The sequence below is a fragment of the Psammomys obesus genome, unplaced genomic scaffold (genome assembly GCF_907164565.1).
Source record: "Psammomys obesus unplaced genomic scaffold, mPsaObe1.curated_primary_1811, whole genome shotgun sequence".
Classification (NCBI taxonomy): domain Eukaryota; kingdom Metazoa; phylum Chordata; class Mammalia; order Rodentia; family Muridae; genus Psammomys; species Psammomys obesus.
In genome coordinates this window covers 518,034-538,229 of record NW_026592710.1, presented here as the reverse complement: position 1 = coordinate 538,229, position 20,196 = coordinate 518,034, and the positions used below count along the sequence as shown (strand labels likewise).

Below are 20,196 nucleotides of genomic sequence, written 5' to 3'. Positions count from 1 at the left end.
GCTCTTGGAGGAAGCTCTGCTATGTCCTTTTTCCAGCACAGTGCTCCCAGCTGGTCCGGTAGGTGCCTGGGATAGGGGACTGCGAGCTGCGCAGACCTGAGTGAACAGACTGATTGATACAACCAGGCTGGATGCAGTCTTGCTCTTCCATCACACATGCCATCGCCTTCCCTGCTGTCTAGCTCTTCACTCCCCTCACCCTGATCCCCCTCCAATCTGGCTGAGGAAGTTAGTTACTGGGCCTCTACCTTTGCCTGAGCTGGTTCTTGGCCTCCATTCCCTGTTCACACTGACATCTCGCCTGGGGCCGGCTCATCCACATCCTCTCCACACACTCCAGCTGATGCTAACACCCCGGCTTTATTTTACCCCGCTGCGGCAACGCCCTTGCGCAGTGGACTATGTTTTCACCACAAAGGGCTTTGCGGAAATACGGACCCCAGGGCCCCCAACCTCAGATGGACAGCGACTGGCCTTCCCTCTTCCCATGAATCAGCACAGAGACACTGGAGAGAAAGTGTTTTATCTGCTGGCTCCAGCAGAGGCTGTGCGCAGGCTCAGCTCCTCACTCGGACACGCCAGGAATAGGTGGTAAGGACGCGCCGGCGCTGGCGTACCACACACGTGTAGATGCCCTCGTTGACTGCGTTAGCGATGATGCTTAGCTGTGCCTCACCCAGGGCCAGGTAGCCCGGGTAGGAGAACTCCAGGGGCTCCTGGTCCTTGTACCAGCTGCAGGAGGGAGGTTTCTGCATGCCTGCCCTCCTGTGCCCAGGGCGCCAAGATAAGCCCACCAGGGTATCCCAGGGAGCCCCAGGCTGGCTACTCACTATACTTTGCCTTTCTTGCTTAGGATCTTCTGCCCGCAGCGGAAGGTCATGTTCCTACCCTCTCTCACAAACCTTGTTTTCATTCTGGTGGGTGATGTGGTGGCAGCCACAGTGGGAAATGGGAATTCTAGTGAGAGAATGGCGAAACACCTTGTCAGTGCTCACCTCCATCAAACCAGGCCCAAGATGGAGAGAAGGCCGAGCTCAAGAGACCCCCCACTCAACCCCATCTGAACCTCAGTCACCATAACAGAAGTCACAGCTTCTGGGGCACAGCCTCTTCATGAGCCTCTGGTGGGCATCACAGAATCCTTTTCGTGCCCAGGGTGCACACAAAAAAAGCCGGTCCAGGCAGCCTAACAGGAAGGCAATATGGCTCGGCGCTTGCCCAGAGTCCTGTCCTGCCCACCCCCCAACCCCCCGGCCCCATTACACCCACCATAGAGTCGGTACAATCCCCACAGCTCGTCCTGCGACAGCGCCTTCCAGCCTCGCAGTGTGGCATTGAGGTGCATGAGCGCCCGAGCCTGCTGTGAGTGCATTAGGCCCAGGGCATGGCCAATCTCGTGGGCTGCCACGTGCACCAGGTCTGTGAGCCAAACGCCTGTGGGCCCGGTGGCTTAGTGCTCGGGAGCCCGCAGCCCTTCCTCTCCCAGCCTTGCTCCAGGAGACCCAGCACTGAAGCTGACTCAGGAGCCCAGCTGCAAGCCACCCTTACCCTTAGCTTACAGCCAAGGAAGATAAGCATGTTCCCGGCCTAGGCTGTGAGCTTGGCCTTCAGGAATGCAACTCCCTCTCCAGTGGCATGTGGAGGGGGGCTGGGGAGGACGACTCGGGCCTGTGAGACTCAGAGCTGCTCTTCCTTGATTGCTTGACCCCGATAGCCGCCCAAATACTCAGCCCCAGGAAATCCTTCCTGCCTCAAAGCCTTTCCCCCGTAGCCCCTGCAGTGGAGAGAAAGTCGCCCCCAACAAACAGGAGGCCAAACCAAGGAGTTAGGTCACCTTTCTCCCAGCTGTAGCGGGTGGGGCCCAGGACCCAGTGCTCGCTGTCGTCGAAGTGAATGCCGCCGTGGGGAGGGAAAAAAGCGTGCGCCAGCTCCCCCGTGGGCCCGTCGAAGCAGTGGTGCAGAGCGGAGGCCAGGCAGTCGGTGTGGTTGACGGGGTAGAAACCTAGGGAGACGCAAGGCTGCAGCGGCACCCGTGGGGCGGGCCGGGGCCGGGGCGCCCGTCACCCACCTATCTGGAGGTCGCTGGGACGCTCTGGGGCCACCTCGCGGAAGCTGAACGGGGAAACATCACTCCACATGCGGAAGGCCGCGGCCAGGCCCTGCCGCGTCTCTTCGGGGCTTAAGAGGTTCCGAGGAAAGGAGAGAATCCTGGGGAGCGGGCGGTGCCTGAGTTGCAGCCTGACCCACCCGGCCGCCCGCCCCCCGACCGGCAGCACCTGTACGTGAGGTTGAAGTGGTCCCAGCGCAGCCTGCCGGGGGTCAGCGTGTAGCGCCGTCTTCGGGCTTTCAGCGTGGCCGAGGGGCTGGGGGCCTGCGCCGTGGAGTTTGGTGCGTCCAGGTTTCCCTGGCAGGAAGAGGGCGGATGTGAGGAGGCAGGAGGAACAGCCCAGACCCAGCGTTGCTGACAGCGGACTGTTAGGGAATGGAGCGGATGGGGGCTATGGGTGACCCCTCCATAGTTTGTTGAGTTTTTCACTTTTCTACCCTGAAGGAGTTGCTTTCACCCAGGCGCGGTGAGTTAAGAGCAGGTGGGAGCTGGGCCAGTCGTGGTGGGCTGGCTCACGCCTTTAATGCCTGGAGGCAGGGCCAGGTGGTCTACACAGAGGAACCTTGTCTCGAAAACCCGAAGACTAAGACTGAAAACCGCCGGTGGGAGTGGGCAGCGCTGGCCGCTGCCTCCACCTCCAGCGACCACTGCTCCTCCGGGCGTGCGGCGCCCACAGGCCCCTCGGCAGGGCCGCTGGTCGCCCTCGGTGCTGCCCCGCCCCTCGCACCTGGCCCTCCAGGCGGCTCAGCCCAGCCGCGGCGGCGCAGACCGTCTCTGCCGGAGCCCCCAGCCACTCCAGCAGCACCAGCGCCGAGAGAAGGCACGCGCCGCCCAGGGCCGCCCCCAGCCGGAGGCCCTGCGCAGCGCCGGGCGCCTCCGGGCGGACGCCGGCGCGGCAGCCCATGGCAGAGTGGCGGTCGGTTCAGAGCCACAAGGGGCAGCGACGACGCAGGGACCTGGACCGCAGGGCCGGGGCGGAGTGGGAAGGGGGCCGGCGGCGGGCGGCTCAAGTTACAGCCCTATAGCGCGGGGGAGGACCCGGCGGCGCGGGCCCGTCCGGCATCCCCTAGTGGGCTCGCAGGCGTGGGCTGGTAGGGTCGCGTCTATCAGAGTTTGAGAAACGGCTGGTAAAGCGAGGCTCGGATTTGGGGAAGGGGCCCGCTTGACTGGGGCTGAATGACCTTCGGCTTTTCCCCTCAACCCCCTGGACCTACAATGAAATCCGAGGGACGCCTCGGTTCTGCCCCCCACCCCCGCTGAGTGTAACCAGCGTACCCGCCAGCAGGGAACGCAGAGCGAGGGGACGTGGCAATGAGAAGGGGGGGAGGTTTGAGCGGGCAAAGCGGAGAGACTGCAGTAGGAAAGGGGCCTCAGGAAAGACGGGGAGGAGGCCTGTGAGAGTCCTTACAGCACCTGGGAAAGCGTCTGCTTTGGCCAGAGGATGCTCTCCTTGGACCAGAGCGGAGGGTGTGGGGAGGGTGCCAACACCTGGCATTCCCGCTCAGAGAGGGGGTAATAGGAACCCAGTGTGGTGTTCTGGCACAGTTCTGCCTGGGGTCAAGCCCGAAGGCTAGCCCGGACGGCTGGTGGCACCATGGCACCCGGGGTGGAGCAGGGCGGGCAGGGTGAAAGCGGTGGCTGAGGGCTTTACCGGAACGCCTCCCTCCCAGTCTTCCGTGTTGGCTTTGCACCCTAGGTGACAGCTGTACTGGCCCCCAGGGTCAGCGCCGAGCAGCTGTTGTCCCGGAATAGCTGCAGTGGAAGTTCTTGAAAAGCGTCAACCATCTGGCCCCTCCCTTCGTTACAAGTTACAACCTATTGTCCCTGCAAGCGGACCCTCTCTTGCTTCCCCCTGCCCAGCTCAACTGCCAGGAGCTTGGCGCCCCCCACCCCACCCCGCGTCAGGACCCTCTGAAAGGTAAATCTCCACACTAGGCTTGCTTTGGCCAAAACCCGCAGAGTCCAAGTCGCACCCCAGCGGGGCGGAGTGAGGGGCGGGCACAGGGTAAGAGCCAAGTGTGCGGTGCGCCCCTATAAGGCCGAAGCCTGTCGGGACAGTGTGACTTGCGGGGGCCCTCTTGTGTGAGAACACAACCAGAGGACTTGAGGCGGCCAGTATCCACGACCACAGCGTGTTCCTGACCCACAGGCATGGATTACCGCGGGGCAAAGGGAGCCTGGAGACGTGCATGGGGGACGGGGCGCGCCGTTAGGCCTGCGGCCCGCCAAGCACCCCCGGCAAGGAACAGGCAGCAGAGTCCGAGAATCTTTTTTATAAAATACAGGAATGCGGAGGGAGGGCCTGGGGTCAGCCGCGGTGTGCCGAGCACGCTCACACGAAGATCTGAATGCGGTCGCGGATGGGCTGGCGGCAGATGGGGCAGGCGCTAAGAGCGGCGCCGCAGGGCGCGCACGCGCCGTGGCCGCACTGGAACACCAGGCGGATGTGGCTGTCGATGCAGATGGGGCAAGTGATGCGCTCCTCCATCTGCCGGTAGCGGCTCTGCAGCTCTTCCACCAGCTGCCGGGGCGGGCCGGGCACCTGGATGGCGTTCGCCACCTCAGAGCCGTCTGTGGGACAAGGTGAGCCGAGAGTCAGCAGCAGCCGGTGTGAAGATTAGGTGCAGGCTGGTGAGCATGGCCCCGGACAAGGAGGGGATGTACCAGGCCCCTCCCACCCACCTGGGCGCAGCTTCTTGCTGATGGCCATCTGGCACCGGATACACTTCTTCATCCTGCGAGCGCACTCTGCCAGGGGCAGCACACGGTCAGTCAGTCACGGGCTGGATGAGGCAGCTAGGCCACCCCGGGGCCTCCACACCCCGCACTCACCCTCACACACGGTGCGGTGCTGGCACGGTGAGAACAGAACCAGCAGTGCCAGCTCGGAGCACACCAAGCACTCAGCAGCTTCCGGCCCTGCTGTGCCTGACACATGCAGGTTCGTCACGGTGTTGGGAGTGCTCAGCACTTGCCGGGGGCCCGGGGGCACACCCCCACTGCTACTTGCCTGTCGCTCCCTGCAGTTGGAGAAGTGGGCTTGAAAGGACCTGGTGGCCTTAACTGTGGGCCCCCTACCCACACCCCCGTTGTGGGCTCACCGGAAGCGCTGGGCACAGCCCTGCAAGGCCTTGAGCACTCGGCCTTCAGTGGCCAGGTCCAGTGGGCTCCGGCCGCGGTGGTTTGCGTAGCTCACGTCCGCACCCTCCAGCGCCAGGAAACACGCCACAGCAGCGCCTACAGTCAGCTCTGTGCTGCCCGGGAGGCCTGAGGCCTGTAGCTGAGCGGCGGGACAAAGAGATTAAGGGTGGAAACCCACACAGTCTTGAGGGAAGCCAGAAGTTGGAAACAATGATGAACTTTCTGGGCTAAGCTTCTGGTTCTACCAAGAGAGGAGAGGGCAGGCACTCTTTGCTAGGCAGGTGCAAAAGCCCCGAGACCCTTCGTCCTTTCATCCCAGCTGGGCCTCAGGTCTGGATTACTGGGGATGGCTCCTGAAACTCAGTCCTCCCAACTGCCCACTCTCCAGCAACCCTGGCTCCCTGGAGCATGACGGGAAGTGAGAAGTGAGTGACCCAGGCCCCCCTTCCAGCACGCACACAACACTTCCTCACCCTTGACAGCAGCTGCAAGGGCCCCGGGTCCCCCCCAGCCCTGCCTGCCACCAGGGGCAACAGCTGATGGCGCTGCAGTGCCACATGGAGGGCTGTGTCCCCCTCCTCGTCCTCAGCGTCCACGCTGCAGCCCGCATCCACGAGCAGTGGCACCAGCCCCAGGTGGGCCTGCTGCACAGCCAGATGCAGTGCAGACTGGAGCTTCCGGTTGCGCACATTCACGTCGCAGCGACCCTGGGGAAAGGGAGGGCGTGGGCTCAGCTCTGTGCTCCCTCGGGGTCTGGCTCCCGGCCTGCGGGTGGCCCTGGGCTCCTTATGCCCACACTCACCTCTCGGATTAGGACCTGGGCCACCTCACGGTGGTTGTTGAGGGCTGCCAGATGCAGGGCAGTAAAGCCATCCTCCTTCTTGGCATCCACCAGCTGCCGTGCCCGTGCCAGAATCTTTCTGACTGCTCTGTGGGAACAAGAGTCTGTCCACACTCTCCCCTAAGCACTTCACCCGAGTGGTCTGGATCAGGGTAGCCTGGCGATAGGTCAGAAGACTGGATGACAGCAGTGTGCCCAAGCCCACACTCACAGCACGTGGCCCTTGAGGGATGCATGGTGTAGCAGTGTGAAGCCCTGGCTATTGGTAGCAGTGACATCGATTCCAGGCACCTCAGTGAGGACCTCAACAATGCTGCTGGCGCCGGCACCCGCAGAGATGGCAGAGTGCAGTGGTGTGTCGGCATGTGCGTCCTGCAACAGAAGGGCTGGTCACAGCAGCGCCTTCTCCCACCATCAAGGTCCTCCCTTGACTAGGGCTGGCTAGTGCCAGAGCATCCAAGGACTCACCGGCAGGTTGACATCACAACCACGCTCACACAGGGTCTTTACCACCTCTAGGAAGCCCCTCTGCACAGCCACATGGAGGGCTGTGTGCCGTGTGCCATTCTGAGCATCCACCGCACATCCTGCACTCAGGAGCGCCCTGGCGGCCTCAGGCTGGTTCCTAAGGGAAGAAGCGGGAGGGTTTGGGGACAGCCCGTTTCATACACCGTCACCCCAAACAGGACCCGCCAGCCTGCCCAGGCCTCACCCCAGAGCTGTGTAGTGCAGCGCAGTGTTGCCTTCATCATCTGGCAGGTCCACATTTGCCCTCGCCTGCAGAAGCAGCCGCACCAGCTCTACCTGGCCCAAGTAAGCAGCGACCTGCAGGGCAGTTCTACCCTGGTTCTTGGTGTCCACCTGTGAAGAGAGCCACCACTTAGTTCTGGGCACACTCCCCCGACGGCTTTCGGAAGGGCTGGGCAGCAGCTTGCCTGCTCTGGGCGCCTTCGAAGTAGATCCAGAGCACGGGCTCCATTGCCCAGTGCAGCCTCTACTACCAGCCTTCCTGGGTGCGCTGGGTCACTCTTCTGGGTCCGAAGCTTGTCCAGGGCCGCACTCAGTGCGCCTGGGGGCAGGGTGGAGGTAAGTGCTGGCCAGGGCCTCCCCTGGCCCCCACCAGCCACTGAGACTGCTGCTGTACTTTTGTTCTCTCTGGCACGCTCAGCCACATCCAGGTTGGCGCCCTCCTCAGGCCGGTAGGGCAGCAGGCAGGAGGGGCTGAAGGTCCATCGCTGACCACCAACTGCCACACGCAAGTTTCCATCTCCAAACACCTTCACCACTTTCCCCACTCGGCCCAGGGCCTGAGAAGAGGTGGGACCGCAACAGGTTGGAGATGGAGCAGACAGCACCGGGGGGCAGGGAATGTGATGATGACAGACACTGGGACTCACAGGGGCCATGTCATCGGTCCATTCACCATGTCCAGCTTGCAGTCGCTTCACAGTGTCAAGGTCACCGATGACCCGGACCACATCACCCACCCAGAAGCTGTTGTGCTAGATGACAGAGAAGCTGGTAAGCAGAGTTTCTCCAGCTAGCCGTGTCTACTCAGGGTCATGGAAGAGGGCACATCCTGCTCCATGGGGCAAGAAGAGTTAACCTTGGCCCCAGTTCCTGCCTCAGGTACAAGCAGATGGTCTGGTCAAGGGCCTCTGCTGACCAAAACAGCCCTGGGTGGCCAGCCTGAGCCACAGGGAACAGAGATGCAGAGGGTGGCCACGTCCAGACCAAAGGCTAGCCTAGGATGTGTGAAGGCCAAGAAGGCTGTTTCCAGTGCACCCATCCGCTGACCACACAGGCAGCACGGAAAATGTGGTAGAGAAGCAGGAAGTTGAGGATGGAGCTGGGTGGGAGCCTGATGTCGGTGTAGGGCCAGCTGGGGAGTGGGGTTCCTGTCTACACTTGTGTACGGAGTGAACCTGTTCCAAGGCACCCTCCTCTGGGTTCAGACAGGAATGCCCCACTCAGCATCCCCTCTTGAATATTCCCACCTATCTGGCACCTGTCTCATCCCCACAGTCCATTTTCCAAACAGCTTTCACAGAGTTTGTCTCCCAAACCTTTGGCAAGCCTCCACTTCAATCTCCTCCCCGACGACTCCCATCTGCCTCCATGACGCACAAGGCATCTCACGAGAGTATGGTGGCAACCCCGCTTAGACCCCAGCATACTACCTTTCCTCTGTTCTAGAACAGGCCCCTGGCCCACAGGTTCCAGTGCGACACTGCCGGGACTGTCTTCTGTGTCCTCCACACCTGGACTCCCTTCTGACCTCCCCTCCACCCACCAGGCTCTCCCTCCCTTCGTGTCTGCAAACTCATGGGAAGACTGGTGCCCTCGCCCTGCCTAACCACTCCCAAGACTGAACCGGTACAGGAAGGGTTTCAGAGCAGCAGTAAGCAGGGCTCAGCCCAGCCGCCTAGGCACCTTGGAGAGCGCCCCAGGGTGGAAGGTCCAGCGAGTCTCAGGGTTGAACTGCACACGCACGTCCCCACGCTCTGTGATGCGCTGCACGGTGCCCATCTGTCCGAGAAACTGTGGCGGGTCACGGCGGCTGTGGCTGGGTCAGGTCGGACTCTTGGGGCAGGAAGAGGGATGGGGTCCAAAGGACTTGGGAAGGGGCGCATAGGGACTCGGCAGAAGAGGTGGCTCACCTCCGCCATCCTAGGGTTCCAGCCGCCGTGGCCTTCTTGCATGTCCCTTAGGACATCGGTGTCCAGCAGACACTTGACCTTGTCCCCACGCTGGAAGGGCTGGCCATCAGCACTCACCCTGCGCTGCAGCTCTGCTGGCTTGCCTGGGGGGAAGGTAGCAGGCTAGGCCTCAGGTAGCAACCTCACCCCTACCAACAGGACATGCCAGGGTAGTGGATCCAAGCAGGGCAGGAGGGCAGCTGCTGTCAGAGCCAGTCCGTACCAAGCTTTGGGAGGTGCTCCTTGTAGTAAAAGCCACCAGCTGCCTCGGCGACACACTTGAGGTCCACCTTGCCCTTGTGGCCTACACGGTACACATTGGTGGTTCCATCTGCCCACGTCACACTGGCCACACTTCGGCCCGTCTCTACATCCCAGCCACGAATGTCCACCACACGGCCTGTCTTCCCTTCCCCTCCTGGGAAGACAGTATGCACACCAACAGACCATGAGTGTGCCTCACGGCCGAGCTACAGCCAGCTTCACCTCCTTGTCCATCTCCAGCCACACTTACCATCTTGCGATCCCCATTCCCAGTCAGGTCCTCGTACCACTTTTGCTCCCTGAAAGATGCCCCTGAGTGGGATTCGAGGGAGGCCCTGTCGGGGACTCAGCGTGACCCTGTAAGGAAACAAGTCCTAAGCCATGAAGGGAGTATGGTGGTCAGGCTTGCTCTACCCACCTTGTACCTGGGCTTAATGCCATCAGGGTCTACAGGATGGGTATTCTGGACCCCAGGCCAAACTATTACCCTCGCATGGCCTTCCCAGCAGACCTCTACACTTTGGGAAAAGGAACAAGCTACCCTACCCAGTGTCTCTGGGCTTGGAGACCTTCACCAGACTGGGGAGGGCCCTGAGATTACTCCTGGGATGTAGTGTGTACAGCGGTCCATGTGTGCCACCTGGACAGCAGCAGGGGAAGAGCCTGGCCCAGAGGAATGAAACGTTATCTGGCCATCAGCAGAGACAGCTGCTCTGACTTCTGCTGGCCAGAAGAGGCCTATACACTTCTCCACATGGGAGAGATCAAGGAGGTAGAGAATGAAGGACGGTACCTGAGTGCCTTCCCAGGTCAATTCAACAGAGACCTATCTCCCACCCTCGCCTCTCTGCATCAGGCCAGGACCACTCCCAGCTGGACCTATGGGCTGCCACCTAGAGTGAGTTGCCCAGTGACAACCCTCCTTGCCAGACCTGGCACCACCGTGGGATGCTGTATGTTGCAACAGCCTCCACTACCCATGTGGCTACCCAGAGGCCACCTCAGTGCTCCAGGTTCCAACTGTACTGAAGAGTTACATTTGCCTGGCTCTAAGCCTTCCATGAGAAATGGGGAGGTGTGATTCTCAGACTCTAGCGTAACCTGACCCTGGCTATTCTTCAAGGAACTCCTGCAGGGAGCACCTGCCAGGCACTTGGGAAGTGAGTCAGCCAGAGGCTAAGGGCTGGCTAGAGGTCAAAGGTACCAGTCAGAAGGCCCTGGGGAGGTAGGCTGTTGCCTAGGGAACTCACGGGCGTGAGTGGGATGTCTCATAGCGCTCGAAGGCGTGAGTAAGGTCATGCTTGTTATGCATGTAGCACTGCGTGCAGAGGTCATAGTCAAAGCAGACTCGACACTTCCAACGCATGCCACGAAGCCCATGTTTCTTGCAGCAGTCACAGATGATGTTGGGGTGGCGGATACCTAGGGGGAGGGTGGGTAAGTGAGGACCTGCTGCTCTCCTGTTGCCGGGCCAGCCCACCCACAGCTGGGCATCACCACACACCGATTTGGGCGTTGTCATAGAGCAGCAGGTCATGGGCACCTTGGTAGCCAGCTCGATAGTTGGTACGTGTGCCCTGGTCCCACTGAACAACAACTGTACGGTCGGGGGTCGAAGGGCTGCCATGGCGACCAAGCTCCACCACGGTGCCCACACCGCCCTCACCGCCATCCTGCTGGCCCCACTTCCAGTCCACTCCGCGTACCACACGCATGCCCACCTGCACGCCTGCATGCGGGTCCAGGTCCATGGTGAGTGGGGAGTTCAAGGACCTGCAACAGAGAGCACCCTCAGCCTGTGTCAGAAGAACGTGACCTAGCTCGTCACATGGTGAGATGGCTGCCCGGGAGAGAAGGATGAGTCAGGGTCAGAGAAAACTAAGCTAAGAGAACAAAGAAGAAAGGACAAGAGGGCCATGGGAAAGCCAGGAGCAGGGCCTACAGGCCAGGACCAAGGAAGCCAGGACAGGAGATGAGGAGAGAGGGGGAGGGGCAGCAGAACAGAGCTGGCAGACATGAAGGGCAGTGGCTAAACGCAGGACTGCCTGATGCAGCTCTCTGTGGAAGTCACTACAGTGACTGGACAAAAGGGAGCTAAGGTTGGGAACATCGTAAACAGACTGGCCCAAAGGACCAGGAACTGACATGGCACAGGGGCCTCATGCTGGTGGATCTACTTCCAAAAGTCTACACATGAAGCTCCATCGGTACATGTGCACTCTAAAGCTAGAGCTGGACATGATGGTGCATCCTTTAATACCAGAACTCAGGAGGCAGAGGCCAGAGGTTCTCTGTGAGTTCAAGACCAGCCTGGCCTACACAGTGAGTTCTAGGCTAGCTAAGGCTACATACCTAGAACCTGTATCCAAAATTAATTAGCAGTAAAGCTCATAGATGTATACTGTAGGCATCTATCTTTCAGAAGCAAAGACTGTTTTTCTGTGCAGCTCAACACTATGACAAGCCATTTCTATTTCATCCATTTAAGCACCACGCCCTGTAGCTGGGAAGGCGCTGAGGCCACTTAGGATGAGTGACACCAGCAGTCCTGTTCTAGCACTCATGCTCAGGCGGCACAAGAGGCTGAGAGCTCACCCCAACCTGGCTTGGCTGCGGCTCAAGACTATTTTGAGGCAGCTGTCAGCCTTACATGGTCCTGCCAATCTATCTAGGGCCCTAGTGGCCCTACTCAGCCATGAGGCAGAGGCCAGATCAGAGCTAAGTGAGCAGCAAGAGTAAGACAGCACACACCAGCCTTCTGACCCTCCTCCAGTCCTTGCCCCAGACTGGCCCCCTCCTGGCCTACCCAGGCCAGAAAACATTCCTCACTAACAATCATGAAGCCACAGGTGGGCAATAAGGAAGACTATAGCCTTGTTTAGCTATATACACTAGCTGAGGGTGGCCTGAGCACCACAGGCTGTCCCAGAGCCAAGCACAGTACCCAGAGTCCTGTGTTACACACACGGCACTGCTACACGCCAACTTTGGGTGTGTACAAGCCTGGTGCCTGCATATGTCTGTACGCCACATGTGTGCAGGGCCAGAAGAGGCCAAGGAGTGTGCGAGCTGGCGGTGAGACATCCCGTGGAGGCCGGGGGTTGGCCTGCAGGTCTTCTGACAGAGCAGGCTGTATTCTTAATCACTAAGCATTTCTCAAGTCCCATCTGAATCTCTTATTCCTATCCTGGGGCCCAGCACTGCTAGAATACAGCAGAAGCAGGTAGGCACACTGTCCTGGCTCACTGCCTATGAAAAGCCTTCCCAAACTCTGTTTCTGAGCTCTGTTTCTTCAGAGGATCCCCCTCATCTGTCCATGGGCCATGTCTGTTCTCTCTTTACCTCCTCTCCATGAGCCTACATGTGGCACCAGGGCCTGATGCCAGAGGAATCCTAGCTTCTTCCTCTTCCCACAGAGGAGGGACAACCCCAGAGCAGTTGCAGTAAGAACAAACACCCAAAACTTTTTGGTGCTAGTGAGCCCCAGACAAGGGGAGGGTCTAAAGGCAGCTGGCTCTGGTCCTCTACAGTCTGTGTAGCCCCGCCTCCTACAGGTGTGGCCAGAGCAGTCCCTTGCTGCACTTGGGGGATCCAAGGTCCCCCTCAATTCTGTAATCCCTCTGGTCAGGCAGCTTAGTTCAAAAGGCCTTGGAAGGCAGCCAGCCAGTCCTTTCACTGCCCTACCTCATGTCTAATTAGTCTCAGGCCTTGCCACACTCAACAAAGACTGAATAGCTGAGATGCAGAAGACACAATAAACGGAGGGGAGCTTGTGCTTGGCTCCTGTAGTAACTACAGACTCAGTTTTGATGGTCCAGGTAGCACAGACCCTGTAACACCAAACACTGTATGCTCACTGCAAGCCAGACACTGGTTCCGCACCCGGAGAGGCAGAGATTCAACACAAAACAAGGAGCACAGTTTCAGTGCTTGGCTTGGCTCCACTGCCCCTCCCTGGTAGTGGCCATGGCTGTACTACTGGGCGCTATCCTGGAGGGAAATCAACGAAACAGGTATGCTGGAGTGGGAATGAGATCTCCTCACTATATCTTCTCAGCCAAACAACGTCTCACTACCTGATCACCAAAGTTCCCAGTCTTGCCATTTCCTAGGTCCTTGCTGTGAGCTCAGATTCTCTCCATGTAAATCTCCTCAAAGTGCAGGTAGTCTCAAGCTAGGCATCTCCATCCATTCCCAGCATCCTCTATACAGAAACCTTCCTTGTACACGTGACTGAAGTTGGAATCATCTAAGACAGTGGCCTGTGAGCACAGAGCTAGCACTGCTCTTCAGAGACACAGCTTTGCCTCTGCCAGGCTGCTGATTTCACATTAACCTTCTTTCCTGCTGCTCGAGTTCATCACAGCTGGGAAGACATATTAAGAAGACCTCATTCCCACTCCAGCATACCTGTTTAGCCAAAGCAAGGCTTGTCATAATAGAGCCTCAGACTCCAACAACAGTGGGTTCAGGCAGCTGCTCAACTAGCAGAGGATGCTCTGACAGCCACACCCTGGACCCAGCCCAGCACTGAAATAAAAGGGTAAGGGCAGAAAAGACTAAAGCCAGGCATGGTGGTGCACACTTGTAATTCTTGCATTTGGGAGGCTGAGGCAATAGGTGCTCAAGTTCAAATCTGCTCAGGATGACATACAAGACCTTATCTCAAAAGAGAGAGGGAGAAGTAGGGAAAAAGGAAGAGGCAGGGAAGGAGAAGGAGAAAAAAGGAAGAGGAAGAAGAAAAAGAAGAGGAGAAAGAAGAAAAAGCAAAGGAAGAAGAACCAACAACAGATCCTGTGGTCACTCACGAGCTGTGTGGCACATCCCTGTTTCTGAGATCAGCTTCTCAGCCACAGCTTATGGGCTGATGGCCCCACCAACCACTTGATGATGGGCCTTTTACAAGACAGAGTGAGGTGGGCTTCAAACATGACCACAAGCATGGTCTATGTGTGGCCCTGCCTTCAGCAGAATGGGCAGAGGGCAGAGGGCTCATGGGAAGGGTACCCAGCAAGGTCTAAGAGAATCAGGGCCAGGCCTCAACCCCTGACTCCACACCTGATAACAGAAAGGCTACCAGGTGCTCCAGCCTGTCAGCGGCCTGTCCTGAGAGGCACCTGTGTGGCCATCATGCCTGGTTAAGCAAAGCTCTCCTCAGCCCTGGCCAGTGACCTGCCAGTCTCAAGGGCTGCCTCCGGTCAGAAGCACAGAAAGGGCTTTCTGCCCATTACCAGCATCCCAATGCCTAAGGCTGCCCAACAGACGGCAGGAGTACAAGCAAGAGATTCCGTACACAACTTCATTCACAGTCTTCCCTAAGGCACTGCGGTGTGTAAGCACTAGGAAGCACTCAGCACTTGTAGCACATGCATCTTGAGAGCCCCTGTTCCTCTCTCCCCATTACCTGTACCCTGGAGGTCTTAGGGTCTGCACTCTCCACCTTGCATGGCGGTACCTGACTGGGCGCTCCTTACCTGAGCTGGGCCTCTGGCGATGCCTCCTTGCTGCCTCCTAGATCATAGCTGCTGCACAGTCAGACAGGAGACAGGATTCCCGGGCCTCAACAGCAGCTGGATATGGCAATCTATGACACTACTAGAACACCCAATGGCAGTCCCTCCCTTCTCCCTCCAGGCCTCTACACCTTGTTGACAACCTACCATCAGCATCCCATTCCTATGATACCACTCTCTGAGAACAGAAAAGTTCTCCAGGAGTACATGGAATGGCACATAGCACAATGAGAAGCAGGAAAGCAGAGATGAGATTGAAGCAGACTGGGGAAACGTCTCCATTTTGAACTCAGCTCTTGTTCTCATCCACCTAGAGGGCCTTCCTCTTTGGACGGCATGGGAACCCTGGCCACAATGAAAGGGTCTGCCTACTGCATGATCAACAGAGAGCCTCGGGGAATGAGGCCACTTCAGAATGGAGTTTTCTGACAAAGGTCTTATCCTTTAAGCTTATCTGGCCATTGATTGACCAAGCACTACAAGGCCCAGGGCAAAGTCAAAGGGAAGCTGGAGCCTAGCACACCGGGCACAGCACTAGGTGAGAGAGTGAGGGGTCCTACTGTGCCCAGCCCCTGGGCAAGTCCAAGAAGTGGCCTGCACAGCACTTTGTTCTCAAGCTAGCAAGCCTGCAAACCCAAGTGAGCATATGCTCAGGGTGTGCACAGAAGTCCCTGCTGAAACGCAGGGCTGGAGACCTGTCTTGAGGAAGCACAGCCCAGCTCTCTGGGGTAAATGCATCCTCCCGGGATCTTACTACTATTGCCCTTTCGGGGCCTTTCCTGCTGTGACAGCTATTCCTGGTAAACATCTTGACTACATCTGAATTTAACTAAAGCGCAAGCAGGTGGGCACACCTGTGAGGGATTTTTCTTAATTAAATCATTTGACGTGGGAAGACCCACCTTTAATCTGAATCTTTTGAGCTGGGAAGATTCGCCTTTGATATGGGACCTAACTTCTGGGGGAAGCCTATATAAAGAGCAGGGAAGTAAGAAACTTTTTGCTCTTATCTGCTTGCACTGACTATCAAATCACTGGTATCAGGGCCTGCTTCTTGATTCTAACATGCACTGAATGGCAGCTGCGACATCCAGCCAGTGGACAGAATTACTGGATTCTCGGGCTTTCCATTAGGAGACCATCACTACTGGGCTAGCTAGATCACAGCCTATAAACTACCCTAATAATTTCTTTTCTTGATGGCTGTGGTGGTGCACGCCCTTGATCCCAGCTCTCAGGAGGCAGAGGCAGGTGGGTCCCTGTGAGTCTGAGGCCAGCCTGGTCTACAGAGCCAGTTCCAGGGCTGTTACACAGAGAAACCCTGTCTCAAAACCAACAACCAATAAGTCCCTTATATACATAAAGCTTCATTCTATCAGTTGTGTTCCTCTAGGGACTCTGACTGATACACCTGCCACACATCCCAACAACTACCACAAGCCAGCCCTTCCCACTAAGTAGGAAGCCTCTGCGTCCCTTCTTCCATCTTCTTGCCCTAATTGACAAGGGTCTTGAGAGGATAGTACTGTGTGCCCCATGTGTCCTGAAACCTGCCAAAGCTCCCAAAGACAGGAGCAGCCTTACAGAAAATTTGGTCCTGTGTGTGTGGGGTACCTGAAGTCTGAAAGCATTGTCCTGGAGCTCTGCACAGTACAGCTCCAACAGTCTATCAGCTATGGCCAGGCATACGAACCACCTCACTTTCAAACTCACATTACACATCACCAAACCGATAGAAAATATGTTTCAGGGTGCTAAAAACAACAATGTGCTCCATGTCCCACCATCTCAGTGGGAAATGTACCCACAGAATTAACTGATTTTTCCTTTGCCAGAAACACTGGGCTCTGCCATCAGACTCTCCCTGGCCAGTCTTCAAACACCCCTGGAGCTGCTGCTATAGACGTCTACAATTATAGTGGAGTGTGTCAGAGTATGGTTGACAAATGTGCTTCAGCAGAAGCAGAACTCACCTTAGGCCAGGCAGTCTTCAACCCCAGCACTCAGAAAGCAGAGGCAAGCAGATCTCTGCGAGTTCCAGGCCAGCTGCGTCTATGGAGCTAGTTCCCGACTCCAGAACAAAGCTACAAAAAGAAACCCTGTCTTGAAGGGGATGGGGAAAACTCACCTTAGGACACACAGAAGCCTCTAGTCAGCATCCCAGGCATTTAGTTGCTACTTCCTGGGCCACAAATTTTCTCAGCCACCAAAACTTCCTGTGGGAAACTAGCAGCCATTGCCAACAAAGAATGCAGCCAACCAAGCAGGTAGGCAGGAGCCAGGCTGGGGAAAGATCATTTCAGAGGCAGTTTTACACACAGTATTTACTACCATAACCAGACAGTGGTCATTGTGGTTGCTGTTGCTACCAGTGTTTCTTCCTTTAAGAAGCAAGAAACTTTTAAAAAAAAAAAAATGTGGCCCTGGCTAACCTGGAACTCACTGTGTAGACCAGAATGGCCTAGAATTCTTTCCCAGCAGTGGGATTAAAAGCATGTGTGGGGGAACTAGAGAGATGGCTCAGAGGTTAAGAGCACTGGCTGTTCTCCCAAAGATCCTGAGTTCAATTCCCAGCAACCACATGGTGGCTCACAACCATCTATAATGAAATCTGGTGCCCTCTTCTGGCTTGCTGGCTCACAAGTGGACTGAATACTGTATAAAGAATAAATAAATAAATCTTTAAAACAAGCGTGTGGGACACTATGCCATGAGAGAAGTGAACACCCCTTAATAGGTCAGAATTGTCCCTTATTATGTGAATGTTCTATTGGAAAGCCCCACGTAGCCACAATAATTCAATCATGTTTATTGTGTGAATGTTAGCGGATTGCCTTTATTCAGACGAAAAGTGACAAGACACAGAGACACTCAGGACTAACGCTTATCTCCCTACACCTGTGGTGCCTGAGACACTGCTGAATTGAAAATGTGTGGCAAAACTGGTGCATTAGAGGCCCCTACCAGGTAGGTGGGCATCCTCGGTGCCAGCAGACACAAACCATGTGAACCTAAGACACAGAGGCCAGATCAGATCTGCCCCGCATCCATATATCTGCTGGAAGCGCCTATGATCCCAGCACTCCGGAGGCAGAGGCAGTCATATGAGACCAGCCCGGTCTACAGAGTGAGTTCCAGGACAGCCAGGGCTAAAACAGAGAAACCCTGTCTTAACCCCCCCCCCCAAAAAAAAGACACCTGCTGGGAGATACCCATTAAGGTTCAAGGGTGTCATGGCTGCTAATCCGGTCATCTAGCTAGAGGACTGCAAGTACACCGCAGCTCCGAGTTCACCACCCTGCCTGGGGCTGACCTTGGGTGGGATAATGACTGATACTTGTTGCATCAGAAGCAACAGGCCAGAGTGGACCGTGCAGCCGGGAGACCTTCTATAAGGAACCAACCTTGCTCTGTCCCCAAGCCCGCTGGCATCTCTGCTTTTCTCATTGGTTCTGAACCCAGAGGAGGCAGGAAGGACAATTTCTCATTGCCCGATCCTCTCAAGCATATTAAGACACAAACACGAGCCCTGACATAACGTCAGACGGCACCCTCAAGGGAAACTAATCAAACCCAAACTGTCAGGCCCCAGTTGTCGAGTGCTCACCTGTCTGGAGGTCCAGTGTCCCCCACCCGCCTAAGAATCGGGCAGGAACCCTGCTGCTTGGAGACTTGGGACTGGCCTCCGCCGGGCTGACCTTCCGGGAGAGCCCCCCGGAGATCCAACCCTGTGGCCAGTAGTGCTGAGCCGCAGTTAACGCCTGAGAAAGGACAGACGCCGCTGCTCGCTTAAAAAGCTGCCAGGGGTCCGGCGGCTGGGACTCTCTGCATCACCCCCACGCACCGAGAACGCGCGCCGGGCACGAGCTGTGTCCAGGGGCGAAGGACCAAAAGCCTGCCGCGCGCAAGGGCCGAGGACGCCCGCCCGAGCTGTAGCCCCGCGAGGCTGACCAGGGCTCCTAGGCTAGGTGCCCCCGCCCCCGCCGCCGGGAGGCGCCCGGCCCGGGACCCCGCTCGCCGGGAGTTTCCGCGCCCGTTCGACCCAGGAACCCCGGGCCTTGAGCGGCGCAGAGGCTGACAGCGGATCCTCGGCTCGTCACCGAGGCGCCAGCTACACCCCGCAGTCCTCCGCCGCCCGAAGGCGCCTGGCAGGGCCGGCTGGCCGGCGCTGGCCCACCGGGCAGCCCCACGGCCCCCCGACCACAATCCCGGGCCGCCGCACAGGCTGCCGGGAGCTGTAGTTTGCGACGCCGGCCCGGGGGCGGGGCAGACAGATCCAAGGAGGCCCTGCGCGTGACGCAAAATGCTCCGGGTCAGGGGCGGGGCGTAGAGCTCCCGGGAGACCCTGCGCGTGACGCAAGCGTCTGGTCCAGCCGCCGGCGGACCGGCAGCCGCGGTGGCCGGGGCCGGCGGGAGCTCTGCTTAGCTAAAGGAGGGCCTGCAACCCCGCAAAGAGGGATGCCTTCAGGGAGAGAACGGGGTCGGGGGAGTGAGGAGGCGAGGCCCTCAGGGTCACGCCGGAAGTGTGTCTGGGCGGAGCCCACGGTCTCCGGCGCCTCGCTAGCTCCCAGGACGCCTTCTGACGCTCTGGAGACAAGTTTTGGGTGACGTCTTGCCTGAAGTGGGCGGTGTTTCCAGAGGTGTGGCGAAAGCGCATCTTAAGTAACCCTTTTGGTTTAAATTTGGGGGGATATTTCGCTAGGTAGACATGCAGCAGCATAACCTGGAACTCACCATTTTGACCAGGCTGGCCTCGAACTCTTAGCGCCCCGCCTGCCTCTGTCTCCTGAGTACTGAAATTGAAAGCATACACCACCACACACGGCACGACTTACTTTGTTTTAAAATTCAGTCATGCCAACTTTTTGTTTGTTTGTTACGTTTTCCTGCCGATCTGGGGTAGGGAAGGGGTCAACTGAGCAACCTCGACCCAGGTACTGATTTAATCCTACAGGCCTCAAGCTAAAAAGCAGCCACCCAGGCCTTTGTGTTTTTAAACTGCATACTACTTTGGTATACAGCTCTGTGGAGTTCTTCAGGTCATAACAATTTGGTTCTACAAAATTCTAAACAGGCCTTGCCTCCATGGGCAAGGTACGTCCATGTTCAGACTGTCCCTTCACCCAGCTTCCTGTCCAAGATAATTTATGCCCCTATAGTGCACTACCACACTTGAACCCAGTCCAACCCTACACAGTCTTTTTTCTTTTCTTTTTTTTTCCTTCCTTCCTTTCTTTTTCTTTTTTCTTTTTTTTTGTTCTTCATTTACTTTGTGGGAATAGAGCACAAGTGTCATGACCCTCATGTGAAGTCAGATTCTCAAGGTGAGAGACCAAAAGGATCAGTGCCTAATATTTTAAAGTTTAAAGCACAAGCCTGAACTAAGGCCAGCTAGGTGGAGACATGTCCAGCCACCTGTGGGAAGAACTCGCCTTACTGCCTTCTTTTCCTGTCTACCAGAGATACAGTTGCTAGGAAACTGGCCCATCCCCCTAGGAAGGGAAGCTAGACCATTAATGGTTTGGAGGCCTGCCTGTAGCCAATCAATTCAAAATGCAACATCCCCTTTTGCGTTTTGACCAATAGAGGCTTGCCAGGAAGAATCCCCCTGCTTTGGGTGTGCTGAGAGGG

At 57.3% G+C, this 20,196-nt stretch overlaps 2 protein-coding genes across 8 annotated transcripts; both read right to left on the bottom strand.

The window, feature by feature from the left end:
* Window positions 1-504: 504 nt before the first annotated feature.
* On the bottom strand, window positions 505-3,022 carry Mmp23b (matrix metallopeptidase 23B). Of its 2 annotated transcripts, none has more exons than XM_055615165.1 (8): window positions 2,835-3,022; window positions 2,277-2,404; window positions 2,069-2,208; window positions 1,835-2,002; window positions 1,270-1,434; window positions 1,076-1,186; window positions 831-957; window positions 505-732 (listed from the first exon to the last, which is right to left on the bottom strand). In XM_055615165.1, exons 1-8 carry the CDS (start codon window positions 3,009-3,011, stop codon window positions 558-560), a joined length of 1,191 nt encoding a protein of 396 aa, XP_055471140.1. In that variant the 5' UTR covers window positions 3,012-3,022; the 3' UTR covers window positions 505-557. The 2 variants fall into 2 exon arrangements, with proteins under 2 accessions (XP_055471140.1, XP_055471141.1); XM_055615166.1 differs by having other exon boundaries at window positions 1,270-1,419.
* Window positions 3,023-4,364: 1,342 nt separating this feature from the next.
* Window positions 4,365-18,824, bottom strand: Mib2 (MIB E3 ubiquitin protein ligase 2). 6 transcript variants are annotated; one of them, XM_055615103.1, is made up of 20 exons: window positions 18,173-18,822; window positions 16,694-16,848; window positions 10,557-10,825; window positions 10,303-10,474; window positions 9,303-9,409; window positions 9,012-9,206; window positions 8,750-8,892; window positions 8,523-8,630; window positions 7,487-7,591; window positions 7,234-7,396; window positions 7,025-7,158; window positions 6,802-6,950; window positions 6,558-6,714; window positions 6,301-6,461; window positions 6,051-6,177; window positions 5,722-5,955; window positions 5,209-5,387; window positions 4,940-5,127; window positions 4,790-4,855; window positions 4,365-4,678 (listed from the first exon to the last, which is right to left on the bottom strand). In XM_055615103.1, exons 3-20 carry the CDS (start codon window positions 10,801-10,803, stop codon window positions 4,440-4,442), a joined length of 2,874 nt encoding a protein of 957 aa, XP_055471078.1. In that variant the 5' UTR covers window positions 10,804-10,825; window positions 16,694-16,848; window positions 18,173-18,822; the 3' UTR covers window positions 4,365-4,439. The 6 variants fall into 6 exon arrangements, with proteins under 6 accessions (XP_055471078.1, XP_055471081.1, XP_055471079.1 ...); XM_055615106.1 differs by having other exon boundaries at window positions 8,523-8,618; XM_055615104.1 differs by lacking the exon at window positions 16,694-16,848 and adding an exon at window positions 16,539-16,649.
* Between the last annotated feature and the right edge of the window lie 1,372 nt (window positions 18,825-20,196).

Excerpts from the sequence above, each read along its gene's own strand:
- Mmp23b (XM_055615165.1), bottom strand. The coding sequence starts at position 3,011 with ATGGGCTGCCGCGCCGGCGTCCGCCCGGAGGCGCCCGGCGCTGCGCAG. Across the intron at positions 1,435-1,834 it reads CCGCTACAGCTGGGAGAAAG|GCGTTTGGCTCACAGACCTG; the intron begins GTGACCTAACTC and ends CCGGGCCCACAG. Across the intron at positions 1,187-1,269 it reads GGGATTGTACCGACTCTATG|GCTGCCTGGACCGGCTTTTT; the intron begins GTGGGTGTAATG and ends CCTTCCTGTTAG.
- Mib2 (XM_055615103.1), bottom strand. The coding sequence starts at position 10,803 with ATGGACCTGGACCCGCATGCAGGCGTGCAGGTGGGCATGCGTGTGGTA. Across the intron at positions 9,207-9,302 it reads GGAATGGGGATCGCAAGATG|GAGGGGAAGGGAAGACAGGC; the intron begins GTAAGTGTGGCT and ends CTGTCTTCCCAG. Across the intron at positions 8,893-9,011 it reads GGAGCACCTCCCAAAGCTTG|GCAAGCCAGCAGAGCTGCAG; the intron begins GTACGGACTGGC and ends CCTTCCCCCCAG.